Source organism: Odocoileus virginianus, chromosome 26 (assembly GCF_023699985.2).
Source record: "Odocoileus virginianus isolate 20LAN1187 ecotype Illinois chromosome 26, Ovbor_1.2, whole genome shotgun sequence".
Classification (NCBI taxonomy): Eukaryota; Metazoa; Chordata; class Mammalia; order Artiodactyla; family Cervidae; genus Odocoileus; species Odocoileus virginianus.
In genome coordinates this window covers 28,816,082-28,836,030 of record NC_069699.1, presented here as the reverse complement: position 1 = coordinate 28,836,030, position 19,949 = coordinate 28,816,082, and the positions used below count along the sequence as shown (strand labels likewise).

The following is a 19,949-nucleotide window of genomic DNA, read 5'->3' as shown; positions in this document are numbered from 1 at the left end:
TTAATGTCTTACTTGCTTCAACTCATTTACTTATGTTCTTCATTTGCAGCTGGGAAATGGAGGCTTAGAGCTAGTGGCAGATACAAGAGTGTGAGTCCAGGGCTTGTGTCCTTCCTCATGGACTGTGTCGCTTATAGGGAAGAATAACTAGCAGATACAGAAACAGAGGTAGAGAAGAATTCAGTTCCACTATATTGGCATCAGTAACTGATGACTTTTAATGCTATTAGAAGCTTCATATATGACAGGTTTCAGATGGAGAGAAGGGTCTGCTTTGTAACTCACACTTGTCTAGTTTGTGTATGCCTCAGAGACTGCATTCGTGCAGTTTCTGGAGGATTGATCAGGTTTTCTGAAAGCCGTGTAGAAACCCCTTCCTAACGTGAATCCTTGTTTTGTTCTACTAAGATGTGGGCAATTTCTAAGTGTGATGGTTACATTCCTCTTGCTTCATAACCTATCAGCTCTCGCTATCACATTCATATTTAATGATGTGCTAGCAACACGGTCCTCTTGTCAGCCTCGATTCCTCCCTCTGTCCCCAATTCATGAGCAAACTTTTCTACTTTAGTATTATTCTAGGACAGTTAGATTTTCTACTGCTTATTTCCATTTTCAATGGTGTGAAATGATTTATTACTGTGCTTTTGAAGGAGAACAGATTTAAAGGTGGAAGGAAGCTTGGTGAATTTCTAACCATCTGCTGAGTTTGGGGAGGACCACTGAAACCCCTCTGTTTTGATTTCCTGTGCACGTGTGCTTTCAAATGAGGGGAACATTGTGATTTTTGTAGCAGGTGTCAGCCTCGATGGCAAGGGGAAGCAGATATCCTGGCCAGCTTTCTGGGGAAGAGGAGAATGGTTGTGTTTTCTCATGACTTTATTTTTCCAGTGCTGACTGTATGGCAATATCATTCTGGCAAATATTGGCTGGCCGTGGAACATTTTTAAGTGCAAGGGTTTAATAAATGTTCTGTCTATTACCATGGCTGAGGAATCAAAACAAAATACTCTCCACACAGTTCCTCGAGCATTCATGGATGGGTTCCAGTGTATTGCTTTTACGTTAGCTCCTCTATGTGTGAAGAATCTAAAATAAAATATTACTGAAAACACATTGATTAGGAAGAGTAGGGTATAATTTTTTGTACCATTTTCCTTTTCTATACAGTAATGCCGTGCCAGGAATGGTGATATGGGTGAACTGTGTGCAGAAAGGCTTTGCAAGAATTTATGTCTTCATACTCTTGTTGTGGACATGATAGTATTAACAATAGTATGTAATGTCTGTGTGTAGCTGTAATAATCTCTGTTCTCACCTAAGAAAAAAGCCAACACTGGTGATATTAAAAACCAAAACAACTCCCTCCCCCGATTTATCCCAACAGTTGTCATAATTTGTTTTCCCCCTCCTCTATAGTGTGCTTCTCATGTATTTATGTGATTAACGAGAATGAGTAATTGAGTATAAGTGTATAAGGAGTTTATACAGACAGTGTTTTACTAGTGACTTTTTGCACTGGGGCTTTATTTGGGTAGAAATTCTTCTGCAGTGCTTCATGTGTCTTAAGAATGTAGCAGATTGTCCCAAACATGAATCAGGGAGTTCATTTCTGACACTTTTTTGGAGGAGTTCTCTGTGGGAGTCTATGTTTGCATCAGGCCAGGGCGGAAAATGGCAGTGATGATGCTGTTAATAATAAAGGCTACACTGTATTGAATGCTCACACATGTTCATTGTGTCAAGTACACAAGGCACATTGTTCCATGAATTGTCTTACAACACCTGTGAGGCTGGGGCTCTTGTCTCCATTTTACAGACAAAAAAACTGAGGCTTGGAGGGGTTCGACTATCCCCTGGCTATACAGCTAATGAGAGGGGGCAGACCTTGATTTTGACTCAGTTTTTTCCTTCCTTCCTTCCTCTCTCTCCTCTTCCTCCTTCCCTCTCTCTTTCTCTCCCTTTCCCCCTCCTCCCTCTTTCTTTCTTTCTCATTGCAGGGGACTTGATAGGCAGACTTCGTTTTCTTGTACTTCTATTTATTGCACTTTGCAGATACATACATACATACATACATACACACACACACACATATATATATATATATTTTTTTTTTTTTAACAAACTGAAGGCTTGCAGCAAACCTTCATCACACAAGTCTATCAGCACTATTTTCCCAGTAGCATTTTCTCACTTTGTGTCTATGCCACAATTGGTATCTCTTGCAATATTTGAACCTTTTCACTATTTTATGCTCATTATGGTGATCTTTGATGTTACTATTGCCAAAAGATTATGACTCACTGAAGGTTCAGGTGGTGGCTAGCATTGTTTAACAATAAAAAATTTTAAATTGAAGTTTGTATATATATTTTTAGACATAATACTATTGCACACTTAATAGACTAGCATAGTGTAAACATAATTTTGGTATGCACTGGGAAACCAGAAAATTCATGTAGCTTGCTTTATTGTGATATTTGCCTAATTGCAGTTGTTTGAAACCGAGCCCAAGGTATTGCTGAGGTCTACCTGTATTTGTATATTCTTATTAGTCTATAACATAACTTTCATATATACAGTGTTGTATTTCAGCTTCTGTATACACTGCAGTGTGCTCACCACCAAATGTTTAGTTTCCATCTGTCAGCATACTGTTGGCCCCTTTACCCATTTTGCCTCCCCCTGTACCCCGTTTTTCTCTGGTAAACACTACTCTGTTCTCTGTATGTATACCTTTGTTTGATTTGGTTTGTTCATGTTAGAAAAAAATTCACACATGAGTGAAATCTTATGGTATTTGTCTTTTTCCATTTGTCTTGTTTTATTTAGCATAATATCCTCAAGATCCATCCATGTTGTTGATAATGGCAAGATTTCATCTCTTTTTTAAGGCTGAGTAGTATTCCATTGCATATACACACACACACACTCTCTCTCTCTCTCTCTCTCTCTCTCTCTCTCTCTCTCTTCTCTTTCTCTGTCTTTCTATCTCTCTCTAAGATGTGAACTCAGTTCTTTCTGACCCCAGAGCCTGGTCGGGTAGCTCATTCTCACCACATCCTTCCTAGAAATAGGAAACTCTTACCTGGAATATTTTAGCAATCTGCTACTTATTTCCTTGCTTTCTTCCTCTTTCCTTTTTAGGTCTCTTTTCTGCCACCAGCCTTCTGATGCATGCACCTCTTCACTGAAGTCCCCCTTCCATCCTTCCTTTGCTAGTGAATTCTTTATCTTCTGGACTTCCATATCCTGAGCTTTCTTCTCTGAGTTCTCATAATATTTTGTTCCTCTCTTAATCAAAACACTTTGCAGCTAGTAGTCAGCTACTTAAGTATTCCAGGGATTCCTAGGCCCCCAGCATTCAGTTTTGTGTCTGTGCCTATGTGAATGTTTTTTCTTGAGACAGTCCATAGTTTTCATATGAGCATCAGAAAAATATTTGACCAAAAAGTTTAAGATACTATTTATAGGATTCTCTGTCCTCCTCCCAAGTAATGAGCACCTAAAGGGGAGGAGCATATCTTATTTGTATTTATTTCCTTGGATGGCTGTAATGATACATTTTTTTTTTCAAGTACCTGGATAGATGAATGTCTCTAAAAGTAGGACCAGGGGGTTCTGGCCTGGAGGTTAAGAACAGAGGATCTAGAGCCAGACTGTGCCTTGGACTGAATTTCTCCTCTGCAAACAGTCTAGCCAGTGATTCAGTCCTCTCAAAACCTCACTCTTCTCATTGGTAAAAGGGACATCATAATCGTGTTGCTGTTAGAGGGTTGTTATTGAGGAATACCTCAAGGTGTGGTGTGTAAAATGCTTAGCACAAGAGTACTTTGCATACTACCTATAATTAGCTGCTATTACTATTATTACTGAAGAACTTTTGAAATGGGCTAGAGGATGAGTTTCTCTTGATTTTTCTAGTTACTATCGTGGTGATATTACAAAAATGTTTATCATACCACTTTGAGTTTTCAGAGCTTAAAACCAGCATGCTTTCTCTAGTCAAGGTGACAGGTTCAACTCAGAGACCTCCCTGAAATGTTGCTCTTGGGCATTTCCTTTCCCCCTGGCCTCAACCCTGGCTGTGTAGTGTCTTAGGTTCATGAAGTGCCAGCTAATGGAAATTTGTGATGTGGGCACTCTGCCCCCCGAGGATTTGGACATATGCTTCTTTGTGTTTAAATCAACAGAAAAAAGTGCAGCTGTAGCCACCCTTCTGCATAATTGTTGCAGTAGCCGTTTTCCTTGCATGTTCTTGGAACCCCCGAGTGCCAGACCTGTCACTTACTGTCCCCTCTGTGGGTCTCAGGTAAGTCCAGTAGGTCAGATGAAAGGCAGAGACCAGCAGGGCATAGCCACTAGTCTGCGTATAGCACCGATGAGTACCTGTATACAGATCCCGGCATGCGTGTTATTTATAGTAGTGTGGCCATAGGGTCACGGTGGCAAAAAGCAGCCTTTAGAAAAGTGCTTTAGTTGGCCCATTAATGGTCACTAAATATAGAGAAAGTAGTTTGTGAAATCTATTTACAGAAAATGTATCATGAGCTGGGTGCATTGACATGAGGGGAAACATTTTTGACTCCTATCTTCCCATAGTTTCTTTCTTTTTTTTTTTTAATGTATACCTTTTCTTTACATCTCTGGTAACTGTATGACCTTCAGTGAGTTATTTGCAAATACTCTTTAAAAAAAAAAGTCTTAGGAAGTATGGTAACTTTATTCACAATCACCAAAAACTGGAGACGGCCAAATGTCCTTTCACCAGTTAAAGGACACGTAAGCCGTGGTTCATCCATACAGTGGAATATTAACATGCAAATAGATACCAGTACCTGCCCCAGCATGGATTGAACTCAAATATACTTGTTAAGGGAAAAAAGTCAGACTCAAAAGTCTGTGTTTTAAATGGTCCCATTTATTTGGCATTCTGGAAAAGACAAAACTGCGGGAAGGGAACAATAGGTGGTTTTCGGGGGACTGGGGTTGGGTGTTGTTCTGACCCCAGACGGGCTGCCCAAGGAGTGTCTGAAGTGTAAGTCCACTGTGTCAGTGTACTTTGCCCTACTGGCTTTAAAAGCTGTCTGGTAAACACCCTGAAATTTTGGTTTATTTATTTAACGTTTACGAGTTGGAGCTCCTTTGTCTCCTGTCTGGCAGAGCTGCTTACTTTAAAATAGTTCCTCGGCCTCGGCACTATTGAACATTGAGGGCTGGATTGTCTCCATCGTGGGGGCTGTGCGGTACCCTGTAAGGTGTTTAATAGCATCCCTGGTCTCTACGTACTAGATGCTAATAGCACCCGGCACCCTAGTTTTCAAAAAATCTCTATTGAATTTGTTGCAGTATTGTTTATGTTTTAGTTTTTTTGGCCAGGAGACATGTGGGATCTTAACTCCCAACCAGGGATGGAACCCCTGCCCCGTGCACTTGGAAGGTGATGTCCTAACCACTGGACCACCAGGGAAGTCCCCGGGTCCCCATTTGTGACTACCGAAAGTGTCTCCAGACATTGTCAGATGTCCCCTGGGGACAAAAGGGTCTCATTGGAGAGCCATGATTTTAAAGAATTAGGATTCAGTGCAAAGGCATTGAGTTATTTCCATGACTGACGGGTGAGGATCATCACTGTAACCTTCCTCTTACTTCCCTGTGGCCCCATCCTGGCTCCAGGTTAGATAGAGGAATATTCTAGTCTGTTGGCAGGGGACCTGGTCCTGGAGATCAGCCGTTTCCTCTTACAAGTGCCCTGGCCGTTCGACCTCCTGTGGGCGGGTGCTTTCTCTGTGCTCAGGGGCTGTGACAGCCTAGAAGGAGTATCTGTGTATTTGCCGCTCCCTAGCTCTTACCCCTCCTATCTTAGAGGTTGACTTTATGGGTCTGATGAGTCATGCTTATTGCATTTATAAATTGCTTCCATTTCTCCCAAAGCAAAGAAAAAAACTTTTTTTTTTTTTAAATCAGTTTAAAAAACTATAGTAAATACTTGTTAGTAAACCAAAATTAAAAGTGCCGGTGAACTATAAGATGATCATATTTCGGATATATTTTTACAGCTTTGTTAATAGTTTGATATTAATTTGGGCTTAAGAGTTACGGGAGATAGGCAGAGTGGTAAAATGATGGGACCTTTTGATCTTTAAAACTTTGATCTAAAATTTTAAATATATTTAGGTGGTACTTGGTTCTCCCATGCCTTCTTTTTTTAAATTTTATTTAATTGGAGGATAGTGACTTCACAATATTGTGTTGGTTTCTGGCATACATCAACATGACTCAGCCACAGGTATACACATGTCCGCTCCCTCCTGACCCTCCTTGCCCCCTCCCTGCCCATCCCACCCCTCTAGGTTGTCGCAGAACACTGGGTGGAGCACCCTCTGTCACACAGCAAATTCCCACTTGCTATCTATTTTACATATGATAATATATGTGTTTCCATGCTACAGTCAATTCATCCCACCGTCTCCTTCCCCCACTGTGTCCACAATGTGTCTCTATGTCTGCATTTCCATTGCTGCCCCGCAAGTATGTTCATCAATACCATCTTTCTAGATTCCATATGTGTGCGTTAATATTTTTTCATGTCCAGCACAAACCTGTGTGTGAATCCCAAAGCATTATAAAGTTGGCTCCATCTAGTGTATGAAAGTATTATACAGCTAGAGGGGGAAAAAAAAAATAAAACCAACAACTCCATTCTGGGGATCTCCTTTGGTACTTCATGATGAAATTAGATTAAAAAGTTAAACTAAAACAAAGATGGACTATAAGCTATATTTGTGCCCCAGAAGATAATGCAGGCAAAAGTGACCTTCACAGTGTGAAGAGGAGAGGTTGTAATATATCGAAGCATCAACATCCAGCATGCCTGACATTTTGTTCTAATAGCCTTTTCTTTTCTTTTTCTGGATGGAGGTCTTGTATACAGGCACTTTCAACAATTGTGGCTTGTCCACTTCCATTGTGATATTCTCAGTCCTCCTTGGCCTGGCCCCTGGTTTTCCTGTATGGAATCCTATCTGTCAGTCATGTTCATTTTCCACAGTTAGGAAGCAATGAGGGCTAGGCCCATGTACTGTGATTTCAGAGCCCTACATGATTTTCTTTATCAGACTGGAATTCTTTGTAGCTGTTTGCTTCTCACTGCAATAGAGTAGCCACTATTTGTGGGCTGTGTTTGATCTGGTTTCCACGGAAGGGTTCTGGCACAGTCTTCATTTCTCTTAATCAGGGTTCCCAAATTTGAGCCATACTCATCCTAACTTCATGACCTTTGTCCCCACATTCCATATGATGGCTTAAATAAATTAAAAATACATATTGAAAGGAAATTCTGTAATAAATGGCAATGACAGATGGGTGCATGTGTAAAATAAATATAATGAAATTGGAAGAAAACAGTTAGATCCTTACTGGATGTGTTTTCAAGAAGGGCCTGAGTCTGAGATCTGAACTCTTTTTGTTAAAAAGGGCAAGTATTGCAAGATTGAAGACATGTTAGCATCAAACAGACACTTTTCGTGGGATGAGAAGAAATTTGAAAGGGCCTTTCTCTCTGGGTAATTCCATGGTCATTTAATGTGGAGTCTTTGTGTCTCCATTTGAGATCATCCTGTATCCCACATGTTGAGAAACTTTGCTCACAATTTGCCATCTTTTCCAGAAGAGTTTGTCATGCTCACCCAAAGTCCAAAGCTTGTCTGCCCCTCAAAACCCTTTTTCAATAATTCTTTCTTTTCTGAACACTTCTATACTTCTCCTATTAACGAGAAGAAATTGTACTGATATTCATATTTTCTCACTCTCTTTTCCAACTAGTTTAAGTTAATTGAGGACAAGCAGTGTGTGTTTCTTTTCTGTTTCTAGTGAATGCTATTATTTTAACTCAACGCTTGGTGTAAATATTCAGGGAAGCCTGCTTCATGTCCTGCTTGTGTTTTTTTAAAAGGTAGATCATAGTCAGAAGTGATCAGAAAATGCACCATGGTCAATTCATTATTCATTTAACCCATTGACAACTAGTTATTGGGTTCTTTCATTGGGTCTGGAATTGTGCCTGGTTAAAGAATGAAGAGGGAACTAAACAGAATGAACTTCTTGGAATTCAGACACCAGTGTAGGGTGTAGGGAACAGGCAACTAAAGTGGCAACTCCAGGTTGCAAGGTTCTAATTTTAGAATTAGTTTGCTTTTGTGATTGTTGAGTGGCTCACAGAAACTTAGAGCAGAGAACCATAGTGAGAAGCCTGTGGGCTTTGGAGTTTTCAGACCCTGAATCTGCAGTTCATCAACCTCTTGATTCTGAGCAAGTTACTGACCTCACTCCATTTCCCTCTGTTTCTTCGTTTAAATAAACATGAGGTATGATATGCAAATAAAAGGTACAGTTATCAGTGTGATGATAGGATGAATTCTCTGCCTTCTCTGTTCCCCTCTCTCTTTTTTAAAAAAAGAGGCAGAGATATGATCTCATGATTTTTTCAGATTTTTCAAATTTTCTGCCTGGCACACTAGGAAATGAAAATGCACTGATCCTTGATCTAGTATTAGAAAGCAAATGTTTTTGTTAATGGAAATGTCATTGTGGATGGTACTTTAAGATGGTAAATTCATGCAATTTCCAAATTACCTATTTAAATTAATAACTGATTTGAGCATTCAGAATTACTCCAAAACATTTCTGACTTCATAATCTAAGGACCATGGTATATCATTAATGTATCTCAAGCATATTCAGTAGTGCTTGGGACAAGTAGGTGCTCAGTAAAGATTTGTTGAATAAATGAATTTTAATAAGAATTTTTTTATTTTTCTAGGTTTTATTCATCATTTTGCCCATATGTATGTTTTTTTTGTTCTGAAATTTAAAAAATTTTATTATTGGAGTGTAATTGCTTTATAATGTTATATCCTTATCTTTTAAAAATGAACTAGTGTTTCTTGATATGAGGAGCTTATTAATAAGCTTGATTGAAAGTGGTGGTGATTCTCTGAATCTCTATCACCGGCCTCATCTGTAATACCTGGCAGGTAATAAGTACATGGTAAATGTCAAAGCGAGAATTAGATCGTTCTGATAGGCACTATTTTTTTTTAAAGACATATAACTTTGGCCACCTCATGCGAAGAGTTGACTCACTGGAAAAGACCCTGATGCTGGGAGGGATTGGGGCAGGAGGAGAAGGGCACCACAGAGGATGAGATGACTGGATGGCATCACCAACTCGATGGGCATGAGTTTGAGTAAACTTCGGGAGTTGGTGATGGACAGGGAGGCCTGGCCTGCTGCGATTCATGGGGTCGCAAAGAGTCAGACGCGACTGAGCGACTGAACTGAACTGAACTGAATTTTGTCAGCAAAGATGTCTTTTTTCCTTTGTGTCACTACATAGCAGTATTACTTGAAATTACACAGGCTGTTAATTTAAAATGTTGGTTATTTTAACATTTTACTATCAACATAAATATATTCTTTGATTATAGGAATGACTCCTTAGAGTGTAAATTAGATGCAGAATGCTGTTGTGTATCAAGTTTATTGTGATTGATTATATTTAATCAACATACAGGAAGGATTCCTGTGCAAATATTATTTTTCCCATTTCAAATCCTATTTGTTCAGCATAACTGAAACAGGATGCCATTAGTGTAAGGGTAAGTATTGAGATGCTTTGGAAGTTTGGGAAATTTTGACTGTTGACATAAATTTAACCTATGGAGATCTTTCTTTTGGACACAGAAGTTTGATTTGTTATAATGAATATGTTATCCACAAATATCTCTGGACCTTTTCTGAGCTTACATTTGTTTTCAATCTGCACATCATCTTCAAATTCCATGTTTCAAAAACACTTTCACTTTTGTCTCTTTTTAATAAATGATTTATTTACGTTTGGCTGTGCTGGGTCTTTGTTGCTGCAGGGACTTATCTCTAGTTGTGAAGAGAGGGGCTATTCTTTGTTGCATTGTGCAGGCTTCTCATTGTGGTGACTTATCTTGTTGTGGAGATCGGGCCCTAGGGCACGTGGGCTCAGTAGTCGCAGCTCCCGGCCTCTAGAGCACAGGCTCAGTAGTTGTGGGGTACAAGCTTAGTTGGCTTCGTGGCATGTGGGATCTTCCCCATCCAGGGATCGAACCTGTGTCTCCTACATTGACAGGTGGATTCTTTACCACTGAATCACCAGGGGCGCCCTTTCACTTTTGTCTCAATAATAACTTCGATTTGTTCTACAAGTTGACGTTCTTTGAGGCTCCACGGACTCACTTCTCACGCCCTAGTATTCTGAAAATGTCCTTTTCCCTTGCATAATATTGATTGAGTGTGATTTTTTTGCAGGCACTGGCTAGGTACTTTTCATACCTCACTTCATTTAGTCACATACCGTACTAAATAGGTGATGTAATAGAGATCTCCATTTTACAGATGCAGATTTCGAGACTCAGAAATGAAGTGAGTTGCCCAGGCTAAAGCTGCGAGGTGAGCACAGTGCCTGGGGTGTGTGTGTGTGTCTACAGTACACCACCACACAATGCTGTCTCCAGCTGAAAGATGATGCCAAGTTTATATTGTTAAGTAAGAGAGACTTAAACAACTACTCACTTATTTATGAAATAGTGGACCCCTCACAGGCTAAAGCCCCTGCCCTGGATTCTAACCACACGTTGTATCGATGAGAGTTATCACGCCTGGCGCACTTTCATACCGCCTTCCACCATAGTGTTGTAACTGTCCATGAGAAAATCTATCTCTACCTTGAGTTCAGTTTTTATAATACAAGTATGAAACCTACGTAATGGAACAGAAAGGCTAATCGGCAAAGTGCCTGTTTCTTCTCTGTCTTCATCGCTTTTCCAGTTCCCCTTGAGCCGTAAAGGATCAGGTGGTTCTTTCAGTTGTTGATGTCGAGTGAGAATCCGGGGAAGGGTGGACTCACCTGCCTTGGTAGCCAGGACCTCAGCACAGGGGGTGTGTGGAGGCCACTTATCATAGCTGAATTTGTGTTGTTTTAAAATATTTTAATATCTTGACTCTTGGAAGAAGAATGAAACTGATGTCTTTCATGATGACCACAGGGTTGAATCCTCCGGTTTCCATCCTCAACACCATTAGGATAGCAGAGACTCTATGTGATTCTTTGCTATTCAGTTTAATTACTTAATTAAAAAAAAAGTTACTACAGTGAAAGAGAAATCTGTATTTTTCTTTTTAAATAAGTTAGGAATTCACCACTGAATTGAGAGGAAAACACTGTGATTTTAAAGTCCTGAAGTGGGAGATTTGACTTATTATAAAGTCTTAGTGTGAATAACTGCATCCCTGCCTCCATGGCAACAGCCTTATCTTCTTCTGTTTATTTACTTGATAAGGAAAGTAATTGCATTTTTACTAAATTTCTTTTTTGAGAAAATGCCATCAAAGCAGCATAATCTCCATCCGTGTTTCCTTCCTCAAGTTTGTGTTGCCTCATGAACTTGGCTTTTTTTGTGGATTATGTTCTGCTTATTGCAAATACCCCACTGCCATTGATAGATAGCAAAGAAACAGCCTCTGAATCGCCTTTACTGGAGAGCAAGTATTTCTTTTGAAGTGAACTCTAACAGATAATATCAGAGAGCTCAAGGTAAGGAACTAATCTCTTGTATTGATTATTTATGAAAGACCAACTATTATTTCAAATATTTCTCCCTTCATTAATTGCTTAAAAATTTACTTCAGCCAGCATTTGAAGTGCCTCTTTTTGTAGATTACATTTGTATTCTCAGGACAGAGTTTTCTAAATAGTTTTAAAAAGCATTATTTTTTTCCTCTAAATCTAAAGAGTTCTTTGGTAATGTCAACAGGACCCTAGATTAAATTTACCTGGGGTCATCTTGGTCTTGTCTGCATTTTCCTTTTCACCCTTAAAGGGCTTCTTTGGGAGCTGGCTACAATGAGCAGTGTTTCAGAAGATGCTGTCCCATCATTGTTATAGGGAGATTATGTTCTTGGTAGTAGAAAAAAAAAAAAAAGAAACAGAATGAAAGAGATAAATGTGATTGAGTGGTACTGAACACTTATTTCTGCAGCTACATAGTCATTAAAAATTTCCTTCAGTCCTGCTGTGAGTATTTTCAAATTAGAACTACTGGGTTGCCAGTTCCTTTAGCTCTGTATCCTCTTACTTGACCCTTGAAAATGAGTTGTGTTCAGCAACTGAAAGCTTCCAAATGAGAAGTTTACAGTCGTGAGCCCCACTACTGCCTGTTGACTTCCTAATTAATTAAATGCTGTCATCAAATTATATTTCATAGCTCCTTCCTCTCCTGATCTTTTTTTATGTTGTCACTCTTCCACCTGTTCACCTTTCCTTTCACTCATCCATTCATCCATCGTTCACTGAACAAAAGTTTTTTGAGCACTTATTCTATGCCAGGCACTGAGAATGCAATACACACGAAGGACCCTGCCCTCCAGGATAAAAGACAAACAAACAAACAAAAGAGATGATTAGGAGTTGGATTAAGTGCTACAAAAAAAGAAGCATTTGCTGAGAGAGTAAGAAGCAGAAGTGGATGTTCCTTCTTTAGGTAGGATGGGCTGGGGGAGGAAGCCCTCCCTGGGGAAGAAGCACAAAACCAATGAGACTGCATCTGAAAGGTGGAGAGGAACCCCTGAAACTGCCATTCTGTCTGTCCCCAGCTTCTCACTCTTAACCATGGGCCTGTGTATGTGAGTTTGGAGTTTCCCTGGGGTGAGCCCCAGAGAAGCAGAAGCTCTCACATCTTCTTCTTTATCTTCCCCACAGCACTGAGAAACATCTCTCAAATGCTGGGCACATCAGTGAATGTTTGAGTAGAAGGGCCTTTTGGTGACATCTGACTTTCCAAAACATGAGCACGATGGCATGTGGGGAAAGAGCCAGATGTGTTTGTTACTCTGGATAGAAATTTTTGAGTTTTGCAGCCACTTTCACGATACTTGTTAATTACCTCATAATAAGACTTTCACTTAACATTCAAAGCATATCCATTGTATAATAATTCCAAGCGGACACTTTACAACATTAGACTATACAAATAAAGACTTCTTATTTCAAAAGATAAAGGGAACTTGAGAATCTTGGATATTTTCCTGTCACTCTTGCAGAGATAATTTTCATAGAACATATTATATATAATTATGTATGTTGAAATATGGTATAGAGTAGTGGTTCCCAGGCCTGACTTCATATTAGTCTTTTATGAGAATCTTTTTAAAAGATTGTAATTTGAAACAATGCTTTGAAAAGTCCCATTCAGTCATTTATTTGGGGGAAGATCCTTGACATTTGTATTTTTTAATGCTTCTGAGTTGATTTTAAAGGGATGGTAGTGGGAGAATGGTCCCTAGGTCTTTCTGATAGAAATGCAGGTTTGGTGAACCGTTGGCTGGGATCATAATGAAACATTATGTCTAGATGCTTCCTAAATTGTATGTAGCATGTAGTTCATAAGTCAGTATAGTGGTTGGCATGTATTACGTCTTCAACTGTTAATTATTGTTAGGACGGTGAGAAGTAGTTTATTGAAAAAAGCAGTAGCTGTCAGAAGGAAAGATGTAAGACAATGATGTTCTTTGGGGAAAATAAAACATATGATATCCAAATAAAATAAGAAAGATTCTGACTGTGTTAAAAGAGTGGTTCTACTTTTCTTTAGCTGAGTTTTGGACAGGATAACAAGTAAAACCTCTTATCTCTTCTCTGACTCATTCAACATAGTGATTGAGTTTTTCCTTCCAAAAAGATTGAGGCCCAAAGTTAGTTTAAAAAAAAAAATGGCTGTCACTTGGATGTTTGATAGTTTTAAGTTCCATTTTTGTTACAGTTTTCTTTGGAAAAGGTCAATAAGAATTCTGATGACTCTAGTTGATTTGCTGGAATTTAGGGCAAGGAATAGCAGTTAAGATTTGAATTATATTGGAGTACAGGTAGTATTTTTATTCTACACTCAGTGTTTCATGTTAAAAGTATTATTTTTCCTTTGTCTCCTTTGTCTCTACCAGTTCATATTTTGTATTTAAATTTTAGGGTTTGCGTGTATATATACATTTATGTGTCTGTGTGTATGCATACATATACATTTATATGTGTATATGCACTTAGGATATGTATCTGAATAGTAGAAATATGAATAAGAGAGTTGCTTACACACTATAGATTAATTCATTGTCAATGTATTTATTGAACATCAATTGTGGACTGTATATTCTACTAGGTTCTAGGGATACAACAGTAAACCGAACAGACCTGCTTCTTGCCACTAAGAAGGCATTTGTTAAATGATTGTGTGACTGCTTGAGGGACAGGATTATGAAAATGTATGTAATGTTTCATGAATTTTATAGCTTTTATCAGAGGTGTATGTCAAACTTTATTCCATTTGCTGGTGGGTATTTCATTGCTATGCTCAGGGAGATTCCCCAAGAACATTTGCATGACATAGATATTTCTGAAGGTACCATGAATAAGTTGAAAGTACTTTCATGCCCCTTGAAAGTAATTTTACTTAAAAACTATGTAAACAGTCAATGGATAGCCTCCTTGGGTTGGTAGATTGTCCAGGACAAAATATCAGGCGATGTCATTGGCAGAACCTGCCAGGGGAGAATTTGGCACCGCGCACTGTCCCTGTTGGAATGGCTGGAATTGATTCCATTGGTTTCATGATCAACATTTGAGAGCCTGTGGAGGGTACAAATTTTCCCTGTGTGTAAGCATGTAATAAATCAGGGTTTCATTTCTAAAACTTACCGGGAACCGTGTAACTTAATTCAGCTTCAAATAGAGTCCAAGGTGGAAGATAGTCCAGCTTGGTCTTTAAAAAAAAAAAATCATCACTTAAAGGTTCTGATATGGTAATTTCCTAACCTCTCTGTTTTCTTTGATCTTCAAATTTCTCTATTTTTTCCCCCAACTCTGTTGAATTTCCATTGGTTCTGTAGGTTAGTCAGTGTGCATCCAGAATAGACAGTTTAAACCATAATCATAATCGTAAGAGCTACTTTTTTAATTGAGATCTTAATGTGTCGAAGAAGGAAGTTCCACTGTGGCTGGAGGTCAGAGAGCAAGGGTACAGCTTGCTTCCTTAGACTGTACCATACACATTACATATATTCACATATTATTTCCTTCAGTTTTAACAGTAACCTATGGGATAGCTGTTTATCATTTCCCCTTTCTCGGGTGAAGAAACTGGGGCATGGGAAGTTTGGTAAATTTGCACAAGGTCACAGATTAGTAAGTGGTGGGATTTGAATCTGAATAAGTTGACACCAAAACTTGTGTTTTTGATTTATATGTTCTACTGTGCTAGAGGCAGGAAAAGCAAGGTGTGGACTAGGTTAGTGAGGGGAATCGTGTAGCATCTTAGTCATCTGTTAATGCTAGAGCTCAGTACAATACCCAGTATGTAGAAAGTCCTCAATAACTTGTTAATAACGAGCACGATTATTTTCATCAGGGGTCTGGTTTCCCCACCCCACCCACATTTCTTCTCCGTATTGGTCTTTAGCATTACGAGTAATCTACCTGTTTCATCCACTTCTCTCCACTCTTGTCCATTTTCCCCACATCTCCTCCCCTCACCTCCATGAAGTATTGTCACCTCTGACTAGGACTATGGCAGTAGCTAATCTTGTTGCTTCTCTGGGTGGTTCTCAGTACGGCAGCCAGAGGGACCTTTTTAAAAACACACATCTGAGCCTGCTTACAACCTCTCAATGGTTTCCTGTTCATCTTGGAAGATCAGTGACTCTTCCCTGGTCTCCCAGGTCCTGATGGTCTGATCGTAGCCACTGCTTTAGTCTCGTGGATAACCATGATTCCTCTTGCTGTCTGACCTCCAGCCACAGTGGAGCTTCCTTCTAACTCCCCACTTCAGGATTCTTGCTCATGTTTACCACTGTTTAGAAGACTCTTCCCCCAACCCCCCTTCACACCCATAACCCATAACTGCTACCCCCCACTCACATCGAAGCCCAGAGGTCCCTGCTTACGGGAAGCCTTTCCTGACCCTTACATATTAAGCTTTCCCAGTTCCTTGTCACATTTATCATGTTACATTAAATACTTGGGTGATTATTTACTATTTGTCCCATTAGACTTGAAGCTCCAAGACTTTGCAAAGTGCCTGGGACGTAGTAGGTGTTCCATAAATATTTATTCAACAAAAAAGAAAAATGAACAAAGAATACAAAGGGCCAGGAATAGCTTGTCTGAGACTTCTGGCTGGATATTGCCCATTATTAAAGGGAAACTAAAGAAAGATCACTTCATCACATGAAATTCAAGTTTGAGTATGGCTTATAGAGATTGCACTGTTTTCCCACCATTTACTTTGAAGACAGTCTCAGGCACAGAGAAGTGAAGTAACTTGCCCAGGGTACACAGCTAGTCCATATCAGATGTCTTTATTCTGACCTTTGAATTGTGTGTAGGGAGGAACAGACATTTTCATAAATTTGCATGACATCTTTGATGTGCTGAGTCTGTAGGAGCTACATCAATATTTGATATTATTGACACTGTCATTTCAGAATTTTAAAGTGTCTTTTGAGAGTATCTGTTATTATTGCAGTGAGTTCAGAGTTTAATTGGGTGACAATTTAAGAATATGCAGAGGTATGGGCTAAAGATGTCCTAAAAGATACTGCCCACGGTAAGAAGCAGATTGTGTCTGATTTCCACCAAGACTTGAGCAAGGGATAGCACTCCTTATATTCTTGGGGTCTGAGGGTAAGGAATGCTGCCCAGATCTTGAGCCTGTCAGCAGGAAAGCATGTTCAGTGATCAACCTCCAGTTCCAAAAATGCTTTTGCACAGATACAAAGCAGCTAGAGCTGTGTGATGAGCTGATGCCAGAGGTCTCCCCAGTGGAGACGGGACATGAGCTGTCCCACAGCCCTCCTGGATTCTGTGGCTCTTTTCCGTGTTAGAAATTCATCGGGATGTAACATTACCTCTGCCTTCCCGTTCTCTAATAACACGCAGTCCCTGCAAGCCCCCACCGGTACCCGTACCGGTGCCCGAGAGGGCTAAGTGAGCATCCCGGGTGTCGCCGGGCTGCTGGCTTGGGTTTCTGGTGGTGCCCTGGTCCTCGTGAAGCCCCTGTTGCAGGGTGAGGCAGCAGTTTTTTGTCCTGCAGGTACAGTAGGTACTGGATTAAACAGGTCTGCTGTTGCAGACAGACACCGGGCACCGTTGTAGCACGAGCTGTGTTTGGATTGGAGTTTCCAGGGCCTTATCAGGAGCCACCCCTAGTGACACAGCCAGTGCCAGAACTAACTTTGACTTTCACTCTCGCCAAGGGCTTGGAGAACACCTTAAAGGAAAAAGATGGAGGCGCTTAGAGTTCAGATGTTCATGCCTTGTTCCTTTGGAAGCTTTTATCTGTAAGTGAAGTTTCCTTCTGGAAATAATCCTGGGACCACTTGGCAGGAGTTTTGTTTTTTTATTTTGTGTTTTTAAGGGGAGGACAGAGAAAGGGAAGGTTTTATCGGGAGTTAAAAATTCTGGGACTGTTACTCTGTGATGTGGCTTTAATCGGCTTCAGCTGTAACCTCTGGTAGGTGACTGGGACAAGGATAACAAGTAATTTGTGGGGTGGGGGTACTGAAATGCTAGTCCATTAGCTCTTGCTTTCTCATTTGAAATGGAATGTTGGTCTTAAATTAATCATGCCCCAAAAATGACTGCTGGAAAAATCTGAGTGATAGCAGAGCTTGATTTATGATTACTAAGGTAGTCTGAAGCCGGGCTTTGCGATGACTGTAAAAGGGTTTTCTTCAGGAAAATGAGTGTGCTCAGTGACATTGGTCAGAATTGTCCCCTTGCAGACACTTTGGATTTTTTGCTTTCTCTTCTCCCCTCTCCCCCACACTGTGGAGTAGTATACTTGCATTAATAAACATTTCATTTGCATTTCTTTATATTTATTTATTTTTTTTCCTCTTTGAGAGGAAAAGAAAACATCCAAACATCAGAATCATCTCTCTGGCATAGAAATGTAGAACGAGTTTGAAATTGACACTTTCAAAGAAATACTTTTCAAAGAAAGATGGAGAAATGCTAAATGGATCACAGCTTTCCCCTCCCCGCCCCCCCCTCCCCCCCATTTCCTTCAATATTTACTTTCAGTGTTAGGTGATAAGATTTGAAAACAATACTAAAAGCCATGTCCCTAAGTGAATAGGCATTCAAGCAAATCAACTTAAGCAAAAGCCACCTCTGGAGCTTAATAATTATTTACTGAACGTTCCTGGGTCATGAGAGAGGTTCTGATTAAGTCAGAAAAGCATTATGTTCAGCAGCTTGTGAAGGTGTGTTTAAAGACGGCAAGAATAATGGAAAAATACTAAAAGTAGCAGAACTATTTTTAGAATTTGATTCTTAAAAAATAAAATTCCTGTAAATGTAATTGTGGTAAAATTCCTAATGTTCAGTGGATACATCTTTAAAAGACTTGATAATTATTTAAATTGTTTTCTAGTGTCTTGTTCTATTTTTGCTGTATGGTTTGCTTTTATAGATTTTTTAAACTGTATATGTCATTAAAACAGTTTAATTACTCATCTCTCTAAAATGATAGAACATTTTATGAATAGTGTATATACATAATTCTGTATTTAAAATGTCATCAGGTTAGAAATGTTACAATTTTATCCTTTGTAAATCAGATACTACTTAGTTCTCTGTGGTTCATATCACACAAGAATGTCCTCCATAACTTAGTAATTTTTGAAATATTATTTTTAAGCAAATTAATGGATGTTACAAATGGATAAAACATGCCATTTAGCTTTAGGATAGTAGTGATGTCATCCTTGAATTTATATCCAAAGTAATGCTTAATTTCAACTACTTTTGCTTAATTGATTTTGGTTTTTTCTGCTTGACTAAAATACTGGCCATAGGATCATGCTTCCCTTATAAACTCTCAGAATGAAATTCTTAGCTCATCTCTTTGACAAAACTTGTTCACTGAGCTGCTCATTAACTTCTTGTTGCCTCTTCTTTTGGGGAGGGTACACTCTGTGAATTTATTGTTTCCTTTGTATTTGCCTCTAGAAAGCAAAGAGACAGTATAGCAGAAGGCAGCATTGTAAGAATTTGGGTTCCTAGAAAATAACTTGTCAGTTTTCAATAGATTCAAATTATTAGAAAGCTCAGAGAGTACCAGTTTGGGAATTGAAGCCCAGCACACACAGAAGAATCCATTGCCTAACATTTACTTACTTTCTGCAGGGTGTGCTGACCACTGTTCTAAGAATCTTACTTGCATTAGCATATTCGGTTCTCATACTTGCTCTTTGACAAAAGTACTTTTCTCCTACCTCCATTTTGTAGATGACAAAATTCAGGTTTGGGCAGGTGAAAGATTCTGGCCACGTCTTATCACTGAGAAACGATAGAGCTGGAATTTCAACAGAGGTATTCTGGGTACGTGGCTTCTGTTTTTCTCTGTTCCATTCTATGGATTTTCATTTCAGATACTGACTGAATTGATGTTTCTTCCTGTGGCCTTTTAATTGTATTTCTCCAATGCTCAGATTTCTGAATTATCCAAACTATAACTCCTTTGTGCTTTTGAGTGGCTATGACTAATCCAGTGTCACAATATTTGTCTAGCAAATGGGTTTCCTTGTATCTGATTTACTATTGATTATAAGATGACTGTTTAGGAAAGAAGAAAGCTCTACTGAATATATGTATATGTATATATATAATATGACCTATTCTGACTTGAGAAACCTTAAAATATGGAGGAAAACTTTGTCTTATAATTAAACTAATACAGTTGGTCTCTAGAACTGAGATTTTTGGGAAAAGACTGTTCTCTGTCACTGGATGACTTGAGCAATGGTTTTACTAAAGGTCGTCCAGCATTAAGGTTCTAGTGTTACCTGATTTTAAGAGGTGGGTTATT

General features: G+C 39.3%; 1 protein-coding gene across 5 annotated transcripts in view; it reads left to right on the top strand.

Annotated features, from left to right (window-relative positions):
• Positions 1-19,949, top strand: part of MITF (melanocyte inducing transcription factor) — a 221,184-nt gene that overhangs the window by 103,361 nt on the left and 97,874 nt on the right. The window contains exon 1 of one of the 5 annotated variants that reach the window (XM_020910212.2): positions 17,316-17,415. The exons of the other annotated variants lie outside the window; for them this stretch is intronic. Within the exon in view, the coding sequence (XP_020765871.1) occupies positions 17,360-17,415 (56 nt within the window). The 5' untranslated portion in view covers positions 17,316-17,359. Of the gene's footprint in view, positions 1-17,315; positions 17,416-19,949 lie in introns of those variants that run through there. 5 annotated transcript variants of the gene reach the window in all.